The sequence below is a fragment of the Hirundo rustica genome, chromosome 19, assembly GCF_015227805.2.
Source record: "Hirundo rustica isolate bHirRus1 chromosome 19, bHirRus1.pri.v3, whole genome shotgun sequence".
NCBI classification, from domain to species: domain Eukaryota; kingdom Metazoa; phylum Chordata; class Aves; order Passeriformes; family Hirundinidae; genus Hirundo; species Hirundo rustica.
The window spans coordinates 7,573,745-7,597,226 of record NC_053468.1 but is presented as its reverse complement, the minus strand read 5'-3'; the positions used below and the strand labels follow the sequence as shown (position 1 = coordinate 7,597,226).

General features: G+C 45.4%; 1 protein-coding gene across 2 annotated transcripts in view; it reads left to right on the top strand.

Moving 5' to 3' along the window:
- MYBBP1A (MYB binding protein 1a) overlaps window positions 1-23,482 on the top strand; it is a 59,141-nt gene that overhangs the window by 2,844 nt on the left and 32,815 nt on the right. For both annotated transcript variants that reach the window (XM_058423040.1, XM_040082287.2), the window contains exons 6-23: window positions 716-906; window positions 1,199-1,366; window positions 1,551-1,668; window positions 4,168-4,457; window positions 5,088-5,195; window positions 5,767-5,895; window positions 6,598-6,801; window positions 7,446-7,554; window positions 7,951-8,041; window positions 9,108-9,259; window positions 9,960-10,049; window positions 10,680-10,805; window positions 11,513-11,677; window positions 12,708-12,865; window positions 13,704-13,838; window positions 14,926-15,031; window positions 17,263-17,394; window positions 18,910-18,978. In XM_058423040.1, coding sequence (XP_058279023.1) covers window positions 716-906; window positions 1,199-1,366; window positions 1,551-1,668; window positions 4,168-4,457; window positions 5,088-5,195; window positions 5,767-5,895; window positions 6,598-6,801; window positions 7,446-7,554; window positions 7,951-8,041; window positions 9,108-9,259; window positions 9,960-10,049; window positions 10,680-10,805; window positions 11,513-11,677; window positions 12,708-12,865; window positions 13,704-13,838; window positions 14,926-15,031; window positions 17,263-17,394; window positions 18,910-18,978 — 2,541 coding nt within the window. The remainder of the gene's footprint in view (window positions 1-715; window positions 907-1,198; window positions 1,367-1,550; window positions 1,669-4,167; window positions 4,458-5,087; window positions 5,196-5,766; window positions 5,896-6,597; window positions 6,802-7,445; window positions 7,555-7,950; window positions 8,042-9,107; window positions 9,260-9,959; window positions 10,050-10,679; window positions 10,806-11,512; window positions 11,678-12,707; window positions 12,866-13,703; window positions 13,839-14,925; window positions 15,032-17,262; window positions 17,395-18,909; window positions 18,979-23,482) is intronic.

The following is a 23,482-nucleotide window of genomic DNA, read 5'->3' as shown; positions in this document are numbered from 1 at the left end:
CATAGGGAGTGTGGAGTGTAAACTGTGGGAGCTGTCCCTGTATTGCCTGTGGGCAGATGCCTGTATTCTGGGAAGGGTGCTCTGGCTTGGCTTGGTTTGACTTCATCATGGACAATCCCACAGTCTGTTGTTTCCCGTCTCGCTTGCTTGGATGATGTGTTAGACCATCTGCTCTTTTGAACAGATGTATGCTGAAAACTCTGAACAGCAAATCACCTTTTTTTGTGCACCACGCCTGGGCCCAAGGTTGAATTTCGGGGTGTTGGAAATGAAATGATGTAGGGACAAGGAGTAAAGAGCTCTGAGTATGTAGTAAAAGAGTTTATTTCCACTTTTTTTTTTAAAGTGGATATTATTTGTAGTCATGAAAATTTGCAGTGTTAAAAATAGTTTCTTTGCCCCTGGGTTGCCTGGCTGTACAGGCAGCGGAGTCAGACATCAAGAGAACAACTGCAGCTGGGGTCAGTTGACCAGATTTGCTGTCTATGACAGCATACTGTCCTGCTGCCCATGGTTAAACACCTGGGACTGTCTGGCAGTCATGGACACATCCATTATTGATTTTTCATTGTCCCACCGTAAAGACTGTTTCTAGGGTTTCCAGAACTCTGCAAGCTTTTAGTAAAATGACCTCCAGTGCAGATGCTTTAATGTACTTACTTCACTGCAAGTTAGTAAAATACCCTCTTATGCTCCCGCCCTCGTTCCTGTCTAGGTACCCGAAACTGTGTTTGAGGAGGTCCTGTTTGACATCTTGCAAGGCGACCTCTCTTCAGCTTTCACATCTCCAGAGAACCTGCACCTTTTGCTTGTGGGTATGCAGAAATTCCCTGGTGTTCTGAAACCTAAAAAGCTGAAGAAGCTGTTTGGCTCCCCTACTGTTGTAAATGAGGAAAATATTTCCAGGTAAGTACTTAAATAGGGAGGTTTAGATGAAGTTTATTTTTCCGCTTGGCTAGCAGTGAGAGAAATGTAGCTGTGATTCTGATTCCTGCTTGTATTTGCCACTGCAAATTTGCTGCTAAGGGTTAGGTGTTAATTGTTATGCAGGTTTCCAAGTTATAATTGTGTCATTTCTCCCAGGAGGCACAGCCTGCCGTTCTTGGGAAATGTTCTCTATCTTTCTGCAGGATGAATTTGTCCTTCAGCAATTCCCTTTCAGGTCAGATCTCTCACATTATTTTATTTCTTCTTCTAGACTTGTAGAGCTTCTGAAAAGTGCTGCCAAGTCTGAGAAGGAAGACAAGAAATTGCCCAGTGTAGTGTTTGATTTGCTACAAGTGGCACTGAAGGAAGGTGCCTTTGAACTGTTCTGGAATGAAGTCGTGGAGAATGGGCTGTTGAAGGAGAAATCAGGACCTGTGAGGTTTGTTTTAACATGCACTGTTTGTTGTCTCCCATGTTATCCTTCTGTTTCTTGACCCAGAGGTTTTGACTTCCATCTCCCTGCATGCTCCTGGACTCTGCCCCAGCATCTCCTCTCTCTTCCCCCAGTGTGTGGATTTACTGCTGTGCTTTAGCCTGAGGGGATGTTCTTTGTTCCCACTCAGTTACATGTGCTACCGACTGCTGGGCAGTGCTCTCCCCTTGCTGTCCATGGAGCAGCTGCAGGTGGTTCTCAAAGGGAAGGTGATGCTGCACTATGGAGAGCACGTGGTGGCGACTCAGGTAGGTCTTTGAACAAGATAAAGGCCATGTCTTGAGCACAAATCGTCTCTGCCCCCCTCCTAGTTTCAAATTATCTTGTATAAAAAAACGTTTATGTATTTTTAGATCTTGAACTCTTACTAAAAGCAAGGTTCTTGTATGACCACTGGTTGCAATGGATTGAGTGTAGCCTGTGTTTGATTGTCATTGCCTGTTTCAAGAGTATGGAAACTGTTCAGCACTGCCCCACCTGCTTTCATTGCTGCTGCCAGGAAAGCTCTAATGATGGGGGAAGCAGAGGAAGGACAGCCCTCAGCAAATTGACAGTGTCACGTATTGTCCTTTAACAGTCCCTTTGCTTTTGTGTGTCCAGAAGCTCCTTTTTGTTTATCATTGTGCTGGGTCTCATCAACATTGGAAGGCAAAGACAAAAAGGGACAACTCGTGCTTGTGTTCGTTAGTGTTTGTATCAATAAGCACATCTGAGGTTTAAGCACAAAATTTATTTGGAATTGGATTTTGGAGGTCATCTTCCTTTTTCCCTACAGGGAAGCCAGGAAACAACACAACCCTGCAATAAGCAGAGGAAAAGCAAAAGGGGAATACTGTTAAAAGTGGCTTTTAGCTTTGCTTTTTGTGGTAACACAGTGCCAAACGTCCTCAAGTGCACCCAAAAATAGTTGTTGTCTCTTGGGAGAGAGAGGTCTGTGTGATCTTTTTGTTCTGTTATCAGAGCAGCCATAGGTGTGTGGGTTTGCTCTGCAAATACTGGATGCCATGGTGCCTCCCTAAATGGACCAGCTTTCTCCAGGATTTATCCACTGGCTTAGTAGTTTTCCTATTTCTTACTTTTTGTGCTTGTTGCATAGTAAATTAGGCTGTATTCTTCCACGTGCATCAATTTTTATTTGGTTCCTTTCTGGAATGTACAAATCCCCTGAAGACAATGAGACTAAGTGGAAGAAGCTCCTAATATTGTTGATGATGAGAGAGTAGAAAAGATCTTACTTTGAATTTGATTCTGGTTTTGGGGTTTGTTTTGTTTCTTGACGTAGGTTTTTTGTTTCAACAAGTAAATGCTGTTACCTCGTACTTCTGTCTGGGATTCTGGTGACTGTTGGAGATGGAACTAGACAAAGCTGGAGTCTGATATTTACTGGCAGTTATCCTCCTGATTCCACTTTTTTATCAGCAAGGGAGCAAATAAACCTAATTTGCTTTTCTTGAGAGGTGATTGATGAACCCCCTGTCGTGAGCTATTAGCCTGTTTCCAGTGCTTTTCCTGGAGCTTTTCTCCCAGTTTCCATATTGATGCACAAATATTGAGTTCTCCAGCAAGTATTGAGTGCTCCAAGCAGGAGCTTGCTAGGTTGTGTTTTCTGTGAGATTTCTTTCAGGGGTATTTATGTTATAATTGGATGGATTTGTAGTTAATTACAAGCTGATAGCACCTTTATTTAAAAGAACAGCATTCCCCAGACTTTTGTTGCTGTTTCTGCTCCTGTCAGGTCACTGTATTGAATGTGACAGTAGACCAAAGAAGTTGTTTTATAAATTTTAAACAAAGATGTGTTGGACTTTTGGAATGAGACCACCTCTTCAGGATTTCTCCAGTCAAGCATTTATTTTTTTTTTTTTTTAGAACAAGTTGAGTGGAATTGAACACTGTGGGCTGTTAAAAACTGTGAGGGAATGGGATGCATGGTGGAATGGGACGTGTCCTGGTGGTCTCTATCCACCTGGACAGTGCCCAAGGCCAGCAGCCTGCCAGCTATGTGCCCTGTGGGGCAGTGGCAGGACCCAAGATAAAACTTAGCACAAAACAGCCACACCTCAGGATATGAGTTTTAGCTTAAACATATCAACTCTCCCTCATTTCAGAATGCCTCAATGCTTCTGAGACACCAGGGAGAGGAGGTGGCATTTATTTTGAGCCCTGTAGGTCAGCAGGCTCCAGGGCTGCTAGATGAGACAGGAATTGATGGTGGGAAATTTCCAAATCTAGGGGCACTCTGAGGCAGATGATGTGAGAAACATCCTGGAACTTTCACCCAGAATAGAGAGTTGATCTGCCTGGGAGCTTGGTTGCCCCAGCCAGCATGTGGTCCATCCTGCTGAAGCCTCACTGTTCTGGAAGGTGCAGATTACAGGGTTGATGTTGGTACATGGCAGGATTCTGTGGCTGCTGCTGTGCGGGGGCGACCATGAGGTGAAATTGATGACTGACTGACTGTAAGCCTTAGGACAAATATTCAGGCACATGACTTCAGTTTACTTACTGCAGCCGAGTTCTTCCATGTGATTTACACTGCAAGTGTTCAAGGCCAGGTTGGACAGGGCTTGGAGCATCTGATCTAGTGGAAGTGAAGTTGTCACTTCAAGCCCATGGCAGGGGGTTGGGAGTGAGATGAACTTTGAGGTCCCTTTCAACCCAGGCTATTCAGTGATTCTGTGATTTGTATTTACAGAGCCATTCAGACTGAGCATGAAGTTCCTGACCTGCTTCTTTGTGTTTTTCAGTTTCCACAGGGATTTAAGTTTGCTGCAGAAATGGAGGGATATATTGACGCATTTCTGAGTGGCTGCGATGACCCAGAAAGGCAATTGGCTGTGATGAAGGGTTTCTCTACCCTTACCAATCAAGGGAAGCCAGTGTTATTGAGTGCTTCCAGGGTAGTCAGACACTTGCAGGCAGTGGCCTTGCAAAAATACATCTGCTGGCTCAAAGACATGTTCCTCAGGCCAGACCTGGACTGTTGTTTAGAATTCTCAAGCAACCGGCAAAAACAGAACCGGGAAAATGCAGACATGTGAGTACATTGCACCTTCCTCTCAGCATTTGCTGGTTCCCTTGCCATGAGCTGACAATTGCTTGTTTCTTCTGGCTCAGAAAGTTTAGCCCCAGCATCTGACTCTTTTGCTGGGATAAAATTCAATTCTGCAAATCCTGCAAGCATATTGAGAACCAGCCAGCCTGCCCAAAGCAGACTGGATCACCAAAAGAGCCTCTTCTCTTCTTTTTCTAGCCCTTATAATTGCTTTGGAGAATGTCTGGTGGTTTCCTCTTTCACTACAGCCTCTCAGGTGTTTGTAGGAATGGTGCCTGTCTTTTATATGTGTATTAGACATGCTGGCATTCAGGTTATGTGCTATCTGGCATCTCTAAACCTCACTCTTCTGAGTGCTGCAGTTCTTGAAACGCTTTTTGCTCATCTGCAGACTCTCTGTGGGGTAAATAGATTGCTTTTTGCATAGTAAAGAGCAAACTTGGGAAGATTATATCTTTTCTTTTGTTGCTTTATTACTACATAACTTTGCCAATTTTGGTGTAAAGCCTCTAAATACCTGAAAGTCACTTCTTGATGCCCTGGATTGTGCAGTGTATATTTATGTTGGGTTAGTGTTCAAACTGCTGATTGTGCCCACCTTCTTATTCAAAGAGCACAACAGAAGACTGCTCGACTGAGAAAATGGATCATCCACCGACTGGTTAACATCACTGAAAGTGCAACAAGAAAAGAAGAGAGCCTTGTGATGGACATTGCCAGGTGAGACTGATGTAAAGATGTGCTTGGGACAATTCTGTGTAGCTCAACAGCAGTATTCCAGATAAGCTGTCCCCATGACACTGGGCAAATCCAGTAGTGGAAGTGCTCAATAATAAATCATTTAGGAGACTAGGTTTTGTTTTCAAAATACCTTCTGCATAATTGGACTAACCTGTGTCATAAGTAGCTGGCACTTAAAATCACATTAATCCATTTCTTTTCAATAAATTTTCCATTCCTGCTTGCCTAAACTGCTTGAAGATACTATTTTTAACATCAGGTGTTAGTAAGTATTTACCTGTCACTTAAAGTGCCTTGGAGAGTATCATGGTCTTAGTGTTGTGTTTTGTGACCTCACGTGTTGCTGCTTCACTTTTGTGAAGTCCTGAGCATCTTTTTCTCTTCTTCACCCTGTGTATCTTGAGAAGACAGTCTCACTGTAAATAGTGCCTTTTTTCAGTGCTTGGCCTTCCTTGAATGTGGAGCTGTTTGCTTTGAACACATGAGCTGATTTTGCTCAGTTAATGACCAATCTGGGTTTTCTTTTTTTTCCTCTTTCTGTCTATTCTAGGTTTTGCTTCTTCCATGCTTTCTTTGTTGCTAAGAAGAAGAAGAATTCCCAGATAGCTGAGGCCAGTGTCCTTCCATCAGAGCCCCTAAATGAACGGGATCATACAGAGATAGAAAACTACTTCTTTGGGTGAGGATTTGATTGCACGCTTTAAGCTCAGAAATTTCCCTTTTTTCCTGAGGATAGCATCAGCTTGTGAACTGCAGGGCAAGAAGTTTGGAATGGTAGGCTGCTATTGAAGCATTTCTTTGACTCCAGCACCAGGAAATGGCTTTTTTTAAGGAGATGGATTTTTCAAAGGTCCACAGCAAATGTGATGAGTACATGTGAGATGATAGGGCAGGTGTGGAGTTGAGCTTTTTCCCATAATATTTCCCTTGCCTCTGTTGCAGGCTGGAAGGGGAAGGAGCCAAGAGGGAGGTGCTGGGGTTGTGCTGGTGGCTGTTGGCTTTCTGTCCACTCTGTGTGAGAGGTGCTGGTGGCTCCACAGCCCTCCCTGTGCTCAGGAAATAGAGTTGGTAATAGATGTTCTTAGATTATTGCCAAACCTCAGTTGAAGGAAAGCAGAGGACATGGTGGGACACAGAGTGAGAAACAACTGAGATTAATAGTGTCCTTGAGAGCACCAGATGGCTTGGGGCCACCAAGAGAATGAGCTCTACAGTACTGTCTTGGCTGCGTGTGTGGGTTGAAAGTTGGGCACTGTCAGTCTGGGCTGCAGTGAGTGACCAGAGCTCTGGGATGAGAGTGTTTGCTGGTGAGTATTATCCTGGGAAGTGGGAGCAGGCCATTTGGTTCCTCTGGCAGTAACATGGCTGTGTTTCTTTGCAGGTTACTTCAGACATTAAACACCCTGCCCGTTTTGGGGGATACAGCAGAGGCTGCAGCCTTGAGAGAGAAGCACGTCCATGGCGTGACTGTGGATGGGAAGCTGTGGGTCTTTCTCCTCGCTGAGTATGCCAACAAGCTGCTCTCCAGTGAGCATGTCAAAGCTGTGAAACCTTTTACCGAGGAACAGAGGGATATCTGGGAGAGGTGAGACGCTTGGGAGACTGAGTGCTAAGTTGGTGAAGTCAGAAAGGTGGGAAAGCCTTGGTCTTGGTTTCTCTTTAGGAGAGTAAAAAAGATGTGTTGATGTGTTCTCTTTGCCTCCTGCTGTTCTGGTTGCTGTAGCACAACCATTTCACAGGCAGTGGCAGTTCTTTTTCTTCCTTTTGAGTATCCTGCACTCATGGCTGGGTTTCAGTGTCTTTCTGTTTCTTTTCACCCCATTCCTTTCTTCTTCTTCCTTGTAGGTGTTAACTATGTGATAGCCATGTCCTTTTCTCGTTTTGCTCATAGTCCTTCTCCCAAACACGATGGTAACAGTCATCTTTTCTCTTAATAGTGCCTGTACAAACTTCTTAATGACTTTTCTGGGTTTGATTCCCCATAAAGGTCTAGCTTTGGCAGTGGTATTAGGGATGTAGTCCATGCACAAGTGCAGCTTTTTTATAACCCACATTCAGTGAAATACTGTTATTGGGTTAAGATTGCGTACTAAAAGAGCATCCAATGCCAGTAAATGAAATGTTAACTATGCAAAGCAGTACTATAGTTTTGGTCATGTTTTTAGTCTGGTCATACGAGATGATTTGCTGTTGTAATTGTGAAAAACTCAGAGAAGTTTCTTTCTTCAGAACACTTCAGTCTGTGAAGAATCTGCAGAAGAAGGAAAACAAATCAGACAGTGCTAAAGTTGGTGCTTTCCAACAACTTCTGCTTTCAATTGCCATTCATCTTTTCAAGGTATGATCTCTGATGAGTGTGTCTGTAGTATAAATTAGGCTGATAGCTGGGCTTTCAAACACCAAGATGAGGAGTTTCTCTGTGTTCAGAGATCCAGCCTTTCAGAACCTCTGGGCAACTGGCAGCGAATAAACTGTGATCCTTACACTCCCTGTAGTTGTGTAGTGGACAAAGCTTGGCCTGAGCGTTAGTTCTGCCCTTGATTTGCTGCTGACTGGAGCAATTTTTACTTAACTTCATGGGTTTTTTTCTGCAAAAGAGTTGTAGCTGATTGTAATATTTGTACCTGTTTAGAGTGGTCCTTCGAGTGGTCTTTAGATTTAGAGCATATTCCTTCTGTTACTGTTGGTAGTGGGGAGTTCTGAGCCTGTTTACTGTCTGCTTGTGATCAAACAGAATGAGTCTGAAACAGTGGATATTCTGAGTGACCTTCTGAACTGCACAGAGAAGGCATTCAGCAAAGAAGCCAAGAAGAAGAAGAAGACTGGTGAGTCCTGCAGAAAGAAGGGGAGTGGGATTGTTAGTGGTCTGTCAAAGACAGAAGATGGCAGTTCTGCATTAGTGAAGAACTCTGCACTGGTTCTGGCTTGGTGCACTTACCCCCAGGAGAATCCCTTCTTCATTCTCCTGTGCTGTTCTAAATCTCCTGCTCCAGCTGTCTGCACTGTCAGTGGGTTGTGTTCCTGTGTGCCTCAGAAAGGGGAGCTGAGCTCCAGAGCTGCCCTTGTTTGGGTGAGCACTCCAAGGGACTTCATTCTCCTCGAGTCCTGGTTCCGTGTGGGCCAGTGGCTGGTGGTGAGCTGGTGCTGTCTGCCTGGCAAAGCTGTGGCTCAAACACCCAGCAGGCATGAAACATGTTTTCTTCTTAGCTTGAGTTCTGGGCAAACTGAATGTGTCCTCTGTGTATACACAGCATGTTTGGAGATGGAGGCTGATCCTTGCTTAGGGCCTGTGGACCCTCTAGGTTGGGACTGAACAGGAAAAAACTTGGCTTGATCTTTTGATTCCTCTCCAGCTGTGGTCTTGTTCTCCTGAAATCTGTGTAAATCAATTTGAGAGCACTGTGAAAATAAAAGCTGTAATTGTTTGGTGGTTTGATTGGTTGTAGAGCAGGATTTGCAAGCTTTTGGACTAAAGGACAAATTTCAAATGCCATCAATTTTCATGGGCTGGTGTGACTTCTGATTTCACTGGAAACGCTATGAAATGCTGTACTTTTGCTGGCCAGCTGCTAATTGCTTTAATGGGGCCAAGTAGCTGTCACACAACTTGCAGAGCTGCTAAGCTAAGTAATGATTTAATAAATAAAAATTATTTAATAAATAATAGCTTTTGTTACCTGGTAAGCCTTTGCAGTGGTCAGAAGACCATTTCAATGATGTTTCTCCCTGTGGTTTCTCCCTCCCAGCCTGCTGGTCTGTGTTGCTGAGTGGGTACTTTTAAGAGTCAGCTAGAAGCACAATTTTATTTCTTATTCCTTGGTGAATTTTTCTGTAGTTTCTTACTTATATACCAGTGTCTCTTCCTGTCATTGTTTGTTTGTTCCTGTGCAGACAACTCGGAGCCAGGATGGGTTGAGGTGATGGTGGAAATCCTTCTGTCCCTCCTTGCCCAGCCCAGTCTCCTCTTACGGCGGATTTCCAAGAGCGTGTTTGTGTGGATATGCCCTAACCTGACCAAGAGAGGCTTGCAGCTGATCCTGGATGTAAGTGAGGCACTAGCAGGGCCCTTTACTCTTTTCCTGTTTTGTCCCTAACAGATGTATGTACAAGCATGTCTCAATTTTAGGGTTAATTTAAAGTGTACTTGATTTGGGAAATGTCGGATGATGTGTGCTATTGAATTTGATCTGAGTCCGGGCTTTTCTTTTTTTCTTTTTGTGGGGGAGGAGTTTGGTTTTATTTTACAGGAACCTGAGACAGCTAACTTTAAGCTGTATTATTTGGTAGTTTTAGGCTGAAGAAATTCCTCGGTCAGTTTCTATAACTGGTAGATTTTATATGTGAGTATAAATGGCAACATGTCATTTTTTCTAGAAAGGTTTTTTCATAGAGGTGCTAAAAATAAGTGACACTAAAAATCTGAAATGATCATACCACTAAGGAAGGCGATGCCTACTGAGACAATATGTGGATTGCAAAGATGGGCTGTCAGGTACTTTGTGATGAACCTAATACTTCATTTGTAACAAACCAAGATGTATGATGCCACCAGCCTCCTCAGTTTTCTCCACCTTTTTTTGTTACTTACAGAAAGAACTTGGCATGTTAACAAGCACAAGGTTAATACCCTTACTTAAAATTCTGTTATTCAGCTGGTTTACTGTGCTGAAATTTCTGTCCATTGTGCACAAGAAATGTTTAAAAACAAAACACTGGAAAAACACAAGTCCCCTTTTTTTGTAGGTTTTTGACCCTAACCAAGAGCAAAATGAGGAAAGTGCAGTCGTGGTGATGGAAGAATCAAACAAAAAGACCAAATCTGCACAGGACACGGTAATTGTGCCATTGCCAGTGACAACCACTCTTCATATCCTCAGTGTTTAATGTTTCCCCTGAACTGCGTTAATAGATTAACATCATTTCTCTATTTGAGGAAAACAGCTGTCACTCTATTAAGATTTATTTTAAAGGTTCAACACACAAATGGCTTGTTGGAAGTGCATGCTTGAGTCTCTTGGCCGGCTGTTGTAGGTTTGGCTGGTTGAATAGATGCCTTTCTGAGAGGAAATAGCTGCATCCTGAAATGAGCACAGGCCTCTCCTTTTTGCAGCCACAGATGATGCACAGCCAGCTGAATTCCAGATCTCACGTTTTTAAGGGCTGTAGAGATTCAAGTCACAGAACATTACAGGCATCAGCAGAGAGGAGGGTCAGCTGGGAACTGTTCCTGGAAGTTTCTCTTTGATGCTTATTTAATGTGGCAGAGAAGTCTGTGTTATATTCCGCTTTTAACTCTTGTGGAGACCCGGTGCCCCATTACCTGAGGTGTCTGTACTTGGATCTGAGGGCTAGAAGGAAGGCACTAGGAGAGCAGGGTTGAGGTTTTATTTCTGAGCAGTGACACATCTCAGAATTGAGTTGGGCTTGTGTGGTGGGCTCAGGAGATGAACTTTCCTTCCTTAGGATGAAGAAGGAAGCGAGGACTCCTCGGATGAAGACAACACTGACAGTGGAGATGAGGAGAATGAAGAAGTTGATGAAAACTTTCGCAGTCAGCTGATGAAAGTTCTCCAAGCAGGGAATACCTTGGTATGTTTTCACTGCCTACCTTGATACCAGGAGGTTGGGATGGTGAGAGATGGTTTAGTAACCCTCATTCTGCCTGAAGTCATGCAATCTCAGCCCTTGCAGCCATCTTTGTATGGCACTTGAAACAGCTCAGGGTCTTAGATGAGCTGTGGGAATAAGTCACTTGTCCTTTTATTTATTGTTTGTATGTCTTGAGCACTTTAACTTGTTCAGTCTAGCCTGACAGAGCTTGTGCTCCTGCCTGTGACAAATGAGACTGATGTGAACTAAAGCACTGAGATACTGTTAGGTATGTTGGCTGGCCTGTGAGGAGGAGTGTTCCCTGAAGGCCACTCTGGACACTTAACTATAGCAGTGATACTGTTTGGTTTAATGATTGCAGTAAAGGTCGGCAGCCATAGCAACGTATGAACCTCTTTACTGAAGGTAAAACTGAAGGAGGAACAGCACAGAGGGAGTCAGGTCAAAACCTCAGCCTCTTTCCTCTCCTGATCCCCTCCACATGGTAGTGCTGTGCAGCCAGATTACCTGATGGGAAATACAAGTGAGATTTCTCATGGGTCTGAGCATCTGTGTTCCCTCCCCACAGTTTTATTCTGGGTTAGCTACATCCCTACTTGTGTCTGGTCTTGGGTCTGGTTCCCTCCCCACTGTCTTTATGAAGTATATGAGTTGATGTGTTGGGTTTTCTCTTCTAAAAACAAAAGGAAGAAGATAAGAGTGATGAAGAGCTGGATGATGAGGCTATGATGGCTCTTGACAAGAGCATCTCAGCCCTTTTTGCTGAGCAGCAGAAACGGATCCAGGCGAAGAAAGATGAGAAAGACAGAATGCGGAAAGAGAAGATCCTACGGAGGGATTTCAAGGCTAAGGTGGGAGAGGAGTGTTTGATGTGAAGACCTCTGGCTTAGTGCTTAGCAGCACGTTAATTGAAGCTTCTGCATGCCATGAGCTACCTAACACTGAACAGCTTGGACAGTCACATGTCATGAGCTCCTGGGAGCTGGGACTGGATTGTTCTGGCTTTGTACAGCACCTGGCACAGCACTGTTGGGTGACTGGGGCTTCATAGGCCTGTTTGCAAACCAGGATTGTGCTGTCGAAGTGCACCCTAGTTTTCATTTGCTGATCTGAAATGCTTAAACTGATAGATCCTTTCCCGCAGCTACCCAAAGATGTTTGTCAGGGGTTTCTTAACTGGACAAGCTTGGTGTTCCTTCATGAGACATGCAGAAAATGCCTCGGGTCATTTTGCAACATCAGCTTTTTTTGGCTTGGTGTGCTGGTAAAATCAGAGGGGGTTTTGATAAACCCCTGGTTGGTTGTGACTGTGATGCTGAGTTCAGGCCACTGGAGTCAGCATGGACCATCTGGGGCTTTCCAGCATCCAGGGACAGCTCCAGCTGCTCCCAGACTGAAATGGGAGTCAGGAGTCAGGTTAGCCAAGGCTGAATAGTGAAGTGAGCCAATGGCTCTGCTGCATTTCCCTTCTGTTGCTGTTCTATAAAAGCTGATTTGATGCTAATGCACTCTCTGTAATTCAAGAGGGGCTTGCAGGGGTGAGAGCTGTCAGTCAGTGGTGCCAACAGGAACCTGTGCCAGGTTAGAGTGCAGGTATGGCCAGGTGACACTGATTCTTGTAACTGTTCTTTCTAAATGGTGTCACTGCACAAAACAGAGTTGGAACCAACAGATGACTCTTAATCTTCAGTTTCAAATTTTAATTTTCAGTTTCCCATGCCCTAACAGTAGAAATGATACCAGAATGTGTATAGCCCTCAGCTGTAAATAATCTTCTTCAGCCCCCTCCAGCTGCTCCACAGCCTCCTGCTAGATGCTCTGGGTAAATCCATCTTGTTTCCCTGTCTGCCGTACTCCTCACATTGATAACTGTGTTTGCAGGTGTTGGATCTGATCGATGTGTTCCTGGTTAAGCAAGCAGAGAACCCCTTGGTGTTTGATATCATTGAGCCCCTTCTTCACTTGATTGAACAGAGCATGAGCTCAGACTCTGACAAGCAGGAGCTTGACTTCCTCCAGAAAACAGCTAATATCTTCAAGTAAGTGTCCTAAGACCTCCAGATAATAGATGATGGCTTTTGATAAACAGCTGTGGCACTGGTTGAACACCACGAGCTGGTCTTTTTAAGGTTGAAGGCACTTGCTATGCTTAGAGATTGTGTAGTTAGATTATCAGCACACACATACACTGTGCTTAGTCATAACCTGCAGGAAAGGAATTGGGATCTGGATTTTCTAGGCTAAAGGACTTGAAGTGTCAAACCTGTTTGCAAGTAGAAGCCTCAAGAGCAAACACAGGCATTGCAGGTATGGTGCCATGTCACTGAATACCTCCATGGGCCTCTGGGTCAGACCATGCAACAGCTCCCAAGGCTTACAGAGCTGCTGCTGTGGCTGGAACAAACTCTCAACAAGTTACGTCTGAGACAGGCAGAGTGCAAATTCTCTGTTCAGGGCCAGAAGTGAGGGGCGATACCATCTAGACAGACATAATGCATGGTGTGCCACATGTGTCCTCTCTGTACCACTTCTTGACATCCTCAGCACTCTCTAAAGCATTTTCAGTGCTGCTCTCTTGCCCCAGTTGAGAAGCAGTTGTGAAGTAAGAAGGTTTGAGGTAGTCAGTCCACTTTGTGGGAGCTCTGAAGGAAAGTCAGCTCTGATGCCTAAATTAGTGCTTGCAGGTGAAGAGTGTTAAGTGTCTTCACCCTTCTTGCCACAGCCATGTGCTGCTCACAGCTGGCATTGTTTGTTACCACTCACTGTGTTCTGGTTTTGTTCTCACTCACCCTGATAAAGTGCTAAGTGTTCTGGCAGTCTGTTCCCCAGAGCTCTCTCTGTAGGTAATGGCTTTGGGTTTGTTTTAATGCTGTGCAGGAACTCGCTGTGCCGCAATAAGCAGTACTGCAAGAGAGTGGCCTCCCTGCAAGAAGATCTGCATGCTTTGGTGCAGAGACTTGTGGAGAAAGCCTGCAAGCACACCGACTCTGCAGTGGCTCTCTACTACTTCAGGTAAGTGCTCATAAGGAGCATCTGCTGATGCTGTGAGACCTGAGCAGGAATGATGTTGTGTGTTAAGAGCTCTGGGAAGCAAGAGCCTTGCAGAAGGCTTGATACCAGCATCTGTGTCTTACAGGAGGACTGGTCAGTCCTGGCACTCTGAAGCGTTTTCAAACATGTCTATTTTTTGGTTATTATCTTGTATAGCTTCTGTGATACAGAAATGGTGTACACTGGTATAGTGTTGCTGCTGCTGCTGGGAGCTGCTCTCTTGAAGCTTCCTCTAGGAGTAATGCAGTGTGTGTGGTTAAGTGGGGGATGAGTGTAATTCCTATGTAATGTAGTCAACCTGTGATGATGTCTCCATGACAGTACAATGAGGGCAATAGCAATCAAGTCCTGACTACATACCAGTATTTTCTCTTTTCCTGTAGAATACGGGAAAATTAGGATAAGCCAGATGTATATTTGTTAGAAAGATGAGTGATCTTGTTGTTCTGTGATGTAAATAGGAGTGCCATTTACCAGCAGGCTCTCCTGTGACATGCAGCCAGTTTCACAAGACTTCCGTACTCAGTCTGGGATTTTTCAGCTCAACTCTGTGTGCAGTGGGTACCGTGTTGCATGGTCAACCCAGTGCCATCAGACGTTGTTGGCTCTGCAGCACATGTCCCCCGTGGCTGTGCCCAGTAAAAACTGCATTTTCCAAAAGCACAGAGGTCTGCATGTTCTCCCAGTGGATACACCTGAGTTCTCCAGCACATGGGGAATGGTCCATTCGCAGCCCCTGCTGCAGCACTGGCTGAGCTGTGCAGGCTCACAAATCCTGGGCAAGGTGCAGAACTCCTCTAGCAGTGCCAGTCAAAAGCATGAGCTTGAGGAAACCAGGCTGTGATGACACATCATGAAATGATTTAGCTTTCTGAGATTTTGTCTTTAGGTCTGGCCAGAGTGGATTAGACTTGAGAGAAGAGACCCTCTCAAATCCTGTAACCATCTTTGCTACAGAATAAACTGCCTGCTCTGCTTGCCCTCTTCCCTTAGGTAGCTTCACAGTGGCACTGTGATAACTGCTGTGTTCTCCCCTTTTCTTTTACAGTGCCTCACTATACCTGCTCAAAGTGTTGAAAGGAAACACGTCACCAACGCTTCCTCCCCCTGAGCCCAAGAAGCAGAGTGACAGCAGAGCGCAGCAGGAGTCCCAGGTAAGACACGAGGCTGCCCCTGAGGATGTGTTTTTTGCCAGTAGAGCTGCATTACCTTGTTCTGCCTTCCTTGTTCATTGTCACTGGGCCTGCTGCTTGCAGGTACCTACGTGATTTCCGTAACACTGAGAAGTTCCCTATTCCTTGCTGGTCCTCACCCTCCTGCCTTTCAGTGTGTGCTTGCCCATAGGCACAGGGGCTGCTGATGCAGTGGATCCAGGTTGATGTCCAAAGAAGCCTCATGTGTATTTGTGCTGTTCTCCTCCCTGATTTGCTGTTTTTTCCATTAAACTCCTGGCAGTCACTCTTGAGGTTTTTTCCCAGAGGGTGCTGAGGAGCAGGAAGACACAAAACTGTGGTGGATGAGAGTAAACTCCTATTCTCCTGAGGTTTGGGCTAAGGTGAAGAGTGAAGGGTGAAGAGTGTGTGGAGCAGCCCTGATTTCAGTGGTAGTTGTTTGGAGGGTGACTTCACCTGATTGTGCTGCAGGTGTCCTTTACCATGAGACCCTCAGTCTGATCCACTTTCACCTGCTGTCTCTGCTGCATTTTACAGGTCACAGAGTACGGTGACCCTTTATACTGGGCACTCCACTCCAGTCACCTCCAATAGAAACTTATCAAATAGTGTCTCAGTCTCGCCAGCTGACCCTGACCTTGCCTCTGAACCCCTCAAACTGAGCACAGGAATTAGTGCCTTAATCTTGCTGACATCTTGTAGGGTAGAAAAATAAACAGAGCTCCCTCATGGAAATGACACACATTGAGGTATTGCTGGAGGCTGAAAAGACAGCCAGTGTTTCTAGGGCTTAGTGAGAGGCAGAGTGTTAATCCAAGGAGCTCCTGTGCAGTGCTGGGCCTTTTGTGAAAGAAAAACAAAATGGGAGATCTGGAGGGATTATAAACAACATACTTGACTTTGAGGCTAGAGTGAGGCATGCTTCACAGCATGCCTTTGCAGTTTCACAAGGAAGCATCTTACCCAACGAGAGCAGAGCTCTGGTCCTGATCAGGCAGGGTCAGAGCCAGCACTGACGTGAGCTGTCTGTTTGAGGGAAATGACAGCTCAGTTCTTGTGGTGCTGCTGATGCTGGCATTGTGTTGAGGCCAGGGAGGTTTTGCAGAGGAGAACCAGAGACAGAGGTGTGGTGTGATTCCAGTGAGCTGTGCTTTGTGAGCATAATTTGGAGCTTTTTAATAAGCAGGAAGATGGAACTAGAGCAGACACTAGGATGTGGTAGCCAAATTTATGGAAAAACTATAGAAGAAAATTTTTCAGTAAATATATGCATGGAAGGAGAAATCAGTTGTTTCCCCTGCAGACATGGGTGTTAAATAAGTGCTGAGCAGAGACACTCAACTAAAAAAACTGAAGTCACATTTCAAGACCCATCTTCCTTGTTCCACTTCAGCCTGTGTTCAGCTGCAGGAGCACTGGGAGTTTGACCTGAGAATGGGTCACCACATTAACATGGCTCAAGATTTCCGTGGAGCTGTGGAAAAATTCCTTGGGCAGAGGTTCACCACTGTGAAGATTACAGCTTTTTCCTCCTGGGCCCTAATTTTTCACTCTTCCCAAAGAGCAGTACTTCCCAGGAACATTGGGATGCAGTGCTCCACACTTGGCTCTTCAATGACTCCTGTTTAGATCCATGTAGCGTGAGCAGGTCTGTGTGTGTGTCTGCGATTCCTGTTCCCCACCAGAGGGGGATATTGGAGCATGGAAACAGTTTTGGGATTGCTGGATCCCTGATCAGTGCTAGGGCTTCTCTGCTGAGTACCCAGGAGTCCTGGACATAGGTGCTAAGTGTGTGTAGATACAGATGTGTACATGCACTAAAATCTACAGATACCAGTAGCTCTTCAGCTGAGAACACCATGTGCACAGCCCAGCTACTGCAGGATGGGCTTGCAGTGCTCTGTGAGCCTCCTGTACTAGACATGGCAACCACAAACGTAGAGCACAGCCCCCACACTGCATGGAGCGTGTGCAGCCCTACCAGGGAGCTGTGCTGCCCTTCAGTGACAGGGTCATATGGCTGTCAGTGCCTGGGGGAGCATATCTGGGGCTCACTTGGCTGTTTTCTTCATGGTTCTGTGTCATTTCTCAAGCATAACTAGTTGTTGGGAAAACCTCTTCGAACTGACGAAAATTCATTTGTTCATTGTTAGCGATTCATTCTTGTGTTTCACTGGAAATGCTTTTGTTCTGGTTTTTTTTTTTCCCTGCAGCTTTTGAACCCAGGCTGTTTGAAAGTGAAGAAGGTGGCTGTTGTCTATCAGCAGGCACTGACCCAGTTCCTCAGTAAACGGAACAGCCCCCTTACATGCTCCATGTTCCACGATCTCTTCAAACGCTTCCCAGTAAGTGCTGCTCACTGTGTGCTGTGTTGTCTTCTGCTGGCTCCAAAGAATGATTTTAATTCTGGGGAAAGGAGGGAGAGAACTTTTCTGCTTTATTGCAGACTTTTGAAATTGCTGTGCGGTTTCCTTGGATTTTCACCTGCTCACACTCTTAAATTCAGACTCAGATTTTATAGCGGCATTGCAGGAGGCCAGGATCTTATTTATGGTTTGGACTGGGATACTGCATGCAGAAAGCAGGTGAACAGCAGGATCTTTAAAACATAGCCTAAGAAGCTCTAATTTTTTACTAGTGTTCAGGACAACATAGATGAGCAAGGTTTGCACAAAGGCAGGACAGGTCACCTTGTTTGAACAACCAGCATAGCTCCTGTCCAGCTCTGCTCTGACTGCATGCTCAGGTTCTCAGTTTTCTTTCATGAAGGCTGAGGAGTGTAAAGTCTTAATTGGAATCTAATCTCCAAGCCTGATATTCAAACAGTGCAAGTGTCCGAAATGTTTGAGGTATTTCCTGCAAGCTTGACCTATGCCTGGGGCTGGTCTATTCTATGAGGACAGCCAGTTTTTGAGAAACAGGCCATAGGCCTGAATGTCATACAATTCTTCAGGGGCTTTTAGGTCAGAACAAACTAGAGACAGCTGCCAGAAGCCCTTTCTCAAAACCTTTTAGAACTGATGTCTGACATGAGGGTGGGAGGAGATGTAGGCCTGTGTAACTGGGGGAGGACGCTTTCAGACTCTGAGGACTCCATCCAGGAGAGAGTTCCTCTGCTTGCCAGGTTTCTGAGGACACCAGCCCATGATGATTTGAGAAATGGAGGGAGAGCAGGGTTGTGTGTTACCCACATGGACAGCAGACTTCAGATCCCATCTGCATGTTTCTAAAGCTTTTGGATTCCATGGCTGTTCCTTGTAAAATTGTCTTTTAAAATCATCACATCCTCATGTCTTTCTAAATACCTCCAGGGATGGTGACTCAACCACTTCCCTGAGAAGCCTGTGCCAGTGCCTGAGAACCCTTTCAGTGAAGAGATTTTTCGTTATACCTAATGTAAACCTCCCCTGGTGCAACTGTAGGCCTTTTCCTTTTGTCCTCATTTGTTCCCTGGGAGAAGAAACAAACCCATGTCTGACTCCAACCCAACATGTTCTTCTTTACCTGGGGCTGGGGCTCTGCACAAAGTGAATTGACACTACAGAAAGTGTCAGCCAGATGCAGACTTTAGTTCTCAATTGGTGGAACACAGGGGGTGAAAAATGCTTGCCTGATTTTTCCAGGTGAAGAGAGGTAAAGAGTTTTGCTGCTGCTTCTTGTTGTGATCAGGATTTCACTCAGAGCTGGTGTGAACAAAGCTGTTAATTTTCCAAATAAACTGTTGCTGATTTCAGGACACTTCCCTTTCGTGTGTCACTTTCTTCTCACTCAAGAGGCTGTGTAAAATATAGACTGCTTTGCTTGAAAAACAAACCTGTCGGCAAACCACTAATAAGAGACTGTGTCTTTCTTTGTTACAGATCATGTGTAAGCCATTAGTAGATACTCTTGTTAAGTTTATCACAGCAGCAGCCAGGCAACATCAGCAGGTAAGAATGAAAGTAAACAAACAAAGCTGTATAACATAAGTCAACCAGAGAAGTCACTTAAACATGGCAGCTTAGATGGTTTTTAATATGTTTATAATGTGCTTTTAAGGCTGCCCAATTTTGGGATTGGGGGTGGGGGGTGGCAGAGCTTTTGCAAATAGTGCCTTGTTGCTTCAGGTGTGTGAAGTTGTGGAAGTGCAACACAATATCTCCACAATCGTGGGGGTTCTTTGGTAGCACCTCCTTTGAAAACTGCCGGCATCCTTTAGGGTTGAGGCCTGATTGTGGTAGGGGTTGATTCCAGTTGCTTATTCCTTGATTACTTCCTTCTTGGTAAGATGTCCCTCAGTATTAATGGGGTGTGCTGTAGTCCCTGCCTCCTCGTGCTGCCTCGAGGTCAGGTTCTGTGTCTTGCTAGCTGTCCTGCACTTTACACTCTGTGTTTGGTTGAAAACCACCTGTACCACAGATCTGATTTTTGATGGTTGGTTGCCTGTGCCTGACTAACACAAAATTAGTGGAGCCCTATCAATAAAACATTGCAGGGTGAGTGCACAGCTCAGTGTTGCTGGAGCAGGGAATGAGGACTGTCTGGATTTTCACTGCACTGGGGGGGCCTTTCACACAGTTAATAACCAAAAACCCCTCTAGGCCAGCAGCACTCTCTCAAACTTTCCCACCCCCCAGCTGTACCCTGCGTGTCCCCTGCAGAAGTGCATCCTAGATTGATCTTTCTGTTTCATAAATAACTGTTTTATTTGTTTCTGATCGTTGGAGGGAATGTGAAGGGGTAGGTATGTGTTTACAGTAGGGCTGCTTTACTTTGTCAGTGTAAATTGCACTTCAGATTGTTTTACTCACCAGAAATGGCTTTGATTTAAAGAAGACAAAAAAAAAAAAAAAAAAAGTGAATTGAGCTATTAATAATTTCAGTGGATGGTAATAAGGATGTGTTACACAAATAACAAATTAATTATAAGGCACATACTTGATCCCACCCTCAGGAGACCAGAACAGCATCCCAAGCAGACAGCTCCATTATGTGGGTATCTTTGCTTCTCCACAGGGAATAGCATTGTCCTTCCACCAGGGCTTCCACAGAGCTGCTCCAGCTTTGTTTGCAGAGCTTGTTTGCCTGTGGGTGGGAGGAGCAGGGGAGGACATGTGGAGTGTGTGGGAGCTGGTACAGAACATGGATATACTGCTGTTCAAACACAGGCACATGGAGAGTGAGCTCTGGAAAGCCTGTGGAGCGTGGAGTTCCAGCTTTACATTTTTTACTCAGTGCTTCCTTTTCAGCAGTTCTGGCTTCTCAGCATCAGATGTCCAATTTGTCAGGTCTCCAGTTAAATTTTCCCACTGATTCTCAATGCAAATGTGTTTTGGTGGTATTCTAGTGAGCAGGGTAGAAGTCAAGCTAGGTGGGTGTGGGTAAAGCAGGGGGTAACTTCTCCCTGGCACCTGGGAAAATGAGGTGGGAGGATCAGCTTCCAAAAGGGCTGTTCTAACTGAAGAGTCCTGAAAACACCAAAGGTCTCATGATACTCTGAATTTGACCAGCCCTGGTGACTGAGAGACAAGTGGGGTGGTCTTCCTCTTTTAGCCCTGAATATTGGCTTCTAATCATTAAACTAGCTTAGTCCCGGGGACTGGGGGCTTAGTTTCTGTTCTAACACTCCTGTTGGTGGTGGTGATTGTTGTGGATATGGCTGCTGCATCTGTATGGACAGCTAATCCCACTGGGACTCTGATTTCTTGGCTCTGCAGATAGCTTTAGCAGGGTGTCCCCAGGCCCAAGCCAGGTGGGAAGAGCCCAACTCTGCAGGGGAAGGTGGGGGCTCAGCTCTGGGCAGTGTCTGGTGTTGATAATGAACCCTGGGGCTCGGGCTCTGGCTCAGCAGGCCTCTGTCCCAGCCAGCCTGGGGGAGCAGGAGATGCGCCTTCAGGTTGAGCTTTAAGGTAGTAGTGAACAAAATGAAAAGTGATTTGTGAAGAGGCTGTGAGGGGGCTGTTCCTTCCTCCTCACCCTACATACCTGGGAAGTTTGTGAGAGCAGCTTGGAGGCAGGGGCTCTGTTCCACATCTCCTCTAAGCCAGACTGGTCCCTACATTTTTAGGGCCTCTAGGCAAGATCTTGTGGCCACTGGCCTACCAGCTCTTACTTCAAGAAGCTCTGCTCTTGTTGGGGCCTCTAGTGTGAAGTTAAACTTGATCATTAAATGATTTTTACCCTGTACCAGCCTGACTGAGGTGCTTTGCAGAACACTGTGCAGCAAGGCCTGGGCCTGCCTGGGGTCTGCTCAAGAAACAGCAAACCTGAACTGTGTGTGCACTGTTCTTCCTGTGCCTGCTGTTGTGGGCTGCTGCAGGTCTGTCAAACTCAGTTTCTGGGCAGTGGTAACAGAGAAGGTCCTGTAGGAAATGCAGGAGCCATTCAGATGCTGCTCAGCTGGCCCAGCCTTGGAGAGGAGCAGTCTGGCCTGTCCAGCCCCAGCCATTTGTCCTGGGGACCTCACTGCCTGCCTGCTGCCCAGGTGTTCCTGCGTTTATATCACAAAATGCGACATCAGGATGATTTGGCTGAAAACTTACCTTGCCCTTGCACACCTTCTTTTTCCCCCCTTTTGCCATGTTACGTTAACTTCAGTCAATTCACTTGTTCAGGGCACAGGAGCAGTCTGTTCAGGGGCAGGAATGTCTGGGTGAAAACTGATTTATTTCATCAGAGGCAGTGCTCATTAACATGAAATTATGGCTTCTGTGAAGTTGGTACAAGAATATTGTAAAGGAGAGATTGCACGTGGACTGCTGGCTGTAGCTGATGACCCAGGCAACTGGGTCTTGCAGTGCTGCTGCCTTTCTGTGCATCCTGTCTGCCTCAGTTGGTCACCTCTAAAACCTGGAGAACAGCAAACCCTCAGCAGCAGCACTGTGTCTGCAGGCAGAGATGTTTGTAGCTATGGGATGGGTGTTACATGTCTTACTGGGAGGTGCTTTTCTTTGGCCTGGGTGTTTGCTGTATTCTGGAGATACTCAAAGGTTGCATCTTGATGCAGAATTTAGCAAAAGAAAAGGAAGCTTTAAAACTTTAGATAGTGTGGCTGACATTGTCAGCCCTTTTCCTCTGACACTGTTCCTACATGCCTAAAGGAGCAGTGAGGTTGTTCAGCTCCATGTTGGAGTAATTTGTGAGCTAAAACAACACTTTGGGGGCGGTGAGAGCTCTCAAGGCAGTTTTAAGTGTGGCTCACAGTGATTGGGTTGGTATGTTTTCTTGGCAGTAAGCTCAACTTGTATAACAAGTTTTAGACTGGAAAGGTGAATTTGCAGTGATCTTCCTGAGACTGAACTTGAGACTGAAGCTTGTACCTGTGGCCAAGTTCTGCTCCTCTGATGTTCCTACTGGGGCACAGATGCCTGCAGGAGACAGCAATGCAGCAGTTTCCCTGGAAAAGGAAAGAGATGGAGATATTGGTGTTATTTGTGAGTGGGGGAACAAAGGCAAGGGATGTTTTAACCGGGGAAGAGTAATTGACATCCTCCCCTGAATTCATTTAGTACCTGTTTAAACCTTTAGATCAGAAAGAGACAAGATGTGTGTGACTGTGGATCAGCAAAAACACCTTGTTCCAGGAAGTTCATGCTTCCCAGCTGGACTTCTCACCCACTGTGAGACCACACTGGCTGCAGGACCCTGTGGCTCGTGCTCTGCTAGTTCAAATGCATTGTGCCTGTGGCAGCTGGAGCTCTCGGTGATATTGGCTGGCCTCTTTTCAAATTCTGCCTTTCTTCAAGTGGGAAGTTAAAGTCCCAAACTTGTCTGTGTGAAAGTTAAAATGCTTCAGGCTTTAAAAAAAAAAAAAAAGTTGGGTTGTTACTCATTTATTGAACTGAGAAATCTGGTGTGGTTCATGATGATTTGAGTGATTTAGTTTGTTCGGGGTTTTTTGGTTTGGTTTTGGTTTTGTGGGCTTTTTTATTTTGTTGGGGGTTTTTTTTGTACAGTAGCAGTTGGGATCCCTTTCACAAACTTTTGTTGATCCTTGCCATCCCATATGTATGTTAAACCAACATATAACTTAAGGCTGTACTGTTTTCTCAGAATATGGCCTTCCTCATCCCTGCCATGTGTCCTTGCAGCGTTCTCTGTTGTAGAAAGAAGTGACTAAAAACTGTACAAAATCACTTGATTGCAAGCAGCAACTGTGAAGCTTTTCAAGAGGACCTTTAGTGTGGGATAAGTGCTACAAGTTAAAGTCAAAAAAGGAAGAAAGAAGTAAAGAATGACTTTGCAGTGCAGTCTAATCTGAGTTTTTGAATGCAGTTCTGTGGACTGAGGTCCTAAGAATCAGTCACAGTGTGACATTGTCCTTGCAGAAATGTCATCACTGGTAGGAGAATGGGGGCCAGTGCCCACATCACAATCATCTGGTACATCCAGGCAGATCTGACAAGCTGCTCACACCAGAGTAAAGTGTAGCTACCATTCCTGGGGTGCAGTAAC